The sequence below is a fragment of the Pinus tabuliformis genome, chromosome 4_2 (genome assembly GCF_031772625.1).
Source record: "Pinus tabuliformis cultivar Carrire ecotype Pingquan chromosome 4_2, CPIR1, whole genome shotgun sequence".
Classification (NCBI taxonomy): domain Eukaryota; kingdom Viridiplantae; phylum Streptophyta; class Pinopsida; order Pinales; family Pinaceae; genus Pinus; species Pinus tabuliformis.
In genome coordinates this window covers 744,346,007-744,349,780 of record NC_142304.1, presented here as the reverse complement: position 1 = coordinate 744,349,780, position 3,774 = coordinate 744,346,007, and the positions used below count along the sequence as shown (strand labels likewise).

Here is a 3,774-nt window from a genome sequence, read left to right as displayed (position 1 = left end):
GTTAAAGTTGTTTGCTTCCACTGCCGCATACCAAATTTATACTATGATAATACGAAATATACAAAAATGGTGTAAATTACGCTGCAAACTTTACCGAACAATTCCAAAAAGTGAAATTTTCTATGTTAGAGATTGTATACATATGATGCATATATACCTTGTACACGGGATTGAAGTACATGCTGTACAACAAAACAAAGAACTCTTGCTTTAGTTACATTCCACCGGCAGTTTCCAGTCCCCAGGGAGCAGAAAAATCCGGGTCAAATAACAGGTCTTGGCTGACGAAATCTCTTTTCATGTAATCCTGGCTAGCATCCCAGGCATTTTCATACGCTGCAAACTGTTTATAGTTTTCAAAATCGTCCTCGAAATGCCAGTTTTCCCCAAGGCATTTAAGATCAGGGCTCTCCCACGAATCCCCGGATGTTTCCTTAGGAGATTGACAAATTTCGTTCTTCCAGTTCAGAACGGGGCTCGGTGGAATGCCGAGCTCGTCGTCTGAAGCTTCCAGAAGATAACACAGATCAATCCTCGAATCCAAAGCTAGGGTTTGGTTTGCGTGACCGCTAGAAATTTCGGAGGCCGCAGAATTATCACCAAACTTTGAAGGATCAGACCTGCAAGATGTCCCTGCAATCTCTTCCTCTAGGCTTCTCATGACTCCATTTACGAGCTCCTCGCTGGGAGCGCATTCTTCTTCTTCCGCGTCGTCGGCGACTAGGGTTTTCTCAACTTGCAGTAGATGGAAAAAGCTGCCTGTGTTTTCGGCGTGGGGGCGTTTCGGGTCCCGGATGTGACTGGAGTCCGGCAGAGCCTCATGCTCAGGGGAGCTTTTTTTAGTCGTCTCACTCATGATTGAGAAACGGCCCAGAGTTTCGAACAGTGAAAACAACGGTGGTGTAAAGACTAACAAGAGGAAATGGAATGAAATGAATTTTAATGACATCTAAGAGACTTCGTTGTCTAACCTACTATTGCTTAATCTATATTCAGATTTTTGCTGTCTAAGCCACTATTGCTTAGTCTATATTCAGATTTTTGCTGTCTAACCCATTATTGCTTAATCTATTTTCAGATCTGTTATGAATTTTGAGTAAGAAATTGGCTGCTTTGTGAAACTTTATCTCAGCTTTATCTCTTCAAAAGGCTGTCTATCCCACTATTGCTTAATCTATATTCAGATTTTCTGTTATGCTGATTCTGCTGTTATGAATTTTGACTAAGAAATATGCTGTTTTGTGAAGCCTTATCTCAGTCTTATCTCCTCAAAAAGCTCGAGAAGAGGGTTCACCTTTAGGCTGCTATAACGACCGATAATTTCATACCGTCATAGTTCGGCCGCGGGGAATAATTGCTTTGAGTAAAAAATTCGTTGTTTTGTGAATCCTTATCTCAGCGTTGTCTCCTCAAAAGGCTCGAGAAGGCTGTTCACCTTTAGGCTGCTATGACGACGGATAATTTCATACGCATCATAGTCCGGCTGTAGGGAATAATTGCTCTTCCTACTCTGATTGCAGATAATGTATAATGAGAAGCTATATCAATATGATATCAGGGGATAACAAGATTGAGCATATATAATGAGAAGCTACACGATATCACTGGATAACAAAATGTAGAACTGATTCTAAACACTCAAAATACTCAGTCTTAAAAAAAATCAAAATTCTGCATATATAACTAATCATAGCATCTAAGCTTCTTCAAACAATCAAGATTCGGCATATATAACTAACCATAGCATCTAAGCTTTTTCTAGTACAACCATAGAGCCTAGGACAAAGATTACCGTGTGGGAGATTTGACAGTAGAAAGTGGGCTTGGAAATAGTATGGGAGATTTGACAGAAGTTGGAAGAATATGGCAGGTCAGGAATGGAGCAGTACGGATGTTGTGCAGATGGCAGGCATAACTTCTCCTCTCTCCATTCTTCCCCTCTTTAAATATTGCACATGGCGGAGCAGTCAATTTTGAAATCTAGGCAAATCTATCGCAAGACAAATTCTGAAATTTAGTAAAGTCTATCGGAAGAGAAATTGCACATGGCGTGTCCGATAAGATATTATTCCAACTGTCGCTAAACATTCGTTTTACGCGCGAGCAAATCCCAGGGATAGGTATGTAGTTATCGTCAGTTCGCAGGGTATGAGCTTTTAATAAACTCGCAGTCCCCCGTTTGAGAGATCCAACTGGTCGGCTTCCCGAAGATTTAGAGTGGTAAACTGTTCGATGGGGTTGACCGGATAAGGTTTTCAGTGGAAGCCGGACGTTGTAACATATGGCCAGCTGCAAACGGTAGAATTTAAGGCACAAGCTATTTGAATTGCAGAAAGATTGAGTCCAGCTCTTGCGATGGATTCGCTTGTGATCTTATACGCAACTGATGAGGAATCTCGTGGTCAGATACTTGAGTTAAATAGCATAAATTAGCATGGAAATGGGAGTATTAAAATAATAGGCCGAAGGCTTTTATATTAATTCTGTTACTAAAATATATTATTATCATAATCATGTTAATTTAGAAATGGTGCATTATCTTGTCTCTTTATTATGATTTCTGAAATGGAAAGAATCTTCTATATTTTGAAAAGAAAGATAAGGGATATATATAGATGTGCTAATAAAAAGGTAAAGAAAGATATAAGTTAATTTTTAAAAAATTTTAGAAGGGTTTATCCTATCAAATAAATATAGTATTAGTATAAATAATTAATTTTCTCTTATTTAGTATAATAATAAATTGTAGAATAATATTAAAAAAATATCATGTACTTATTTATATATGGATAATTATGAAAATATTAATGGAAGATGTTTATTGATATAGTAAGAGTTTATATATATATTTAAGGCTTCAGTGGGCATATATATATATATATATATATATATATATATATATATATATATGGGTATATATATATAGAGTGTGAGTGAGCCTAATGGTTAAGACTATGTGTTTTCTCCTAAGTGGTTATAGTTTAAAATCAGAAAGGTAGAGTATGTATGTCTTCGTAAACTTAGTAGTCAAATCACTATTAGGAGGTGAGCCCCTTGTCCCACAAAAAAAGGTCTCATACACCAATTTGATATGTGGCTTGGCCGTGACCTTAAAATTGAATAATAATAATAATTTATTGTATTTTATTCTTAAATAAAATAATGATAATTATTTTTAAAGATAATGACTAAATAAATATATAGATAAGTTAGGTAAAGAAACATGCATTGTTAACCGTTGGATCCATTCAATTTCTATTCACATGGTGTTGAAATGAAGATGAGATTTATAGCCTTGCTATTGAGGTGACGTGTGATATTAATGTGAAAGTTAACCTTGTGATTCATCTTTTTAGACATCCATACTTTCTTTAGAAAGTTATAATTTTTAAATCAGTGTCACTATTTACAATGTGTGATATTAATGTGAAAGTTAACCTTGCCATTCATCTTTTTAAATATCCATATTTTCTTTAGAAAGTTATAATTTTTTAAATCAATGTCACTATTTACAACTCAAAGTAATAGAAAAATGCACAACAACAACACTCAAAAAGAAACAATAGCAATAGTAAAGCAATTTCCAAAAAAAAAGAAATATAGATGCATTGTGAAACATAATTCCAATGAAAATGTAGAATAATAGAAACCATGATGCATATTCTAGAAATAATCACAACAAAATTTGAAACAAATTAACGACAATTTACAAAAATTCACAAGTGCTTTAGAAAAATGTGAGAAAAGGACTCTTCAAAATGATTGATGCAACAC

The 3,774-nt window shown here is 35.3% G+C and overlaps 1 protein-coding gene across 1 annotated transcript; it reads right to left on the bottom strand.

The window, feature by feature from the left end:
* Window positions 1-214: 214 nt before the first annotated feature.
* On the bottom strand, window positions 215-1,625 carry LOC149171745 (uncharacterized). The gene has a single exon (XM_089427583.1). It carries the CDS (start codon window positions 947-949, stop codon window positions 215-217), a length of 735 nt encoding a protein of 244 aa, XP_089283709.1. The 5' UTR covers window positions 950-1,625.
* Window positions 1,626-3,774: the final 2,149 nt, after the last annotated feature.

What these genes read in the sequence shown, in the direction of transcription:
- LOC149171745 (XM_089427583.1), bottom strand. Translation starts at nt 949, where the DNA reads ATGTCATTAAAATTCATTTCATTCCATTTCCTCTTGTTAGTCTTTACA.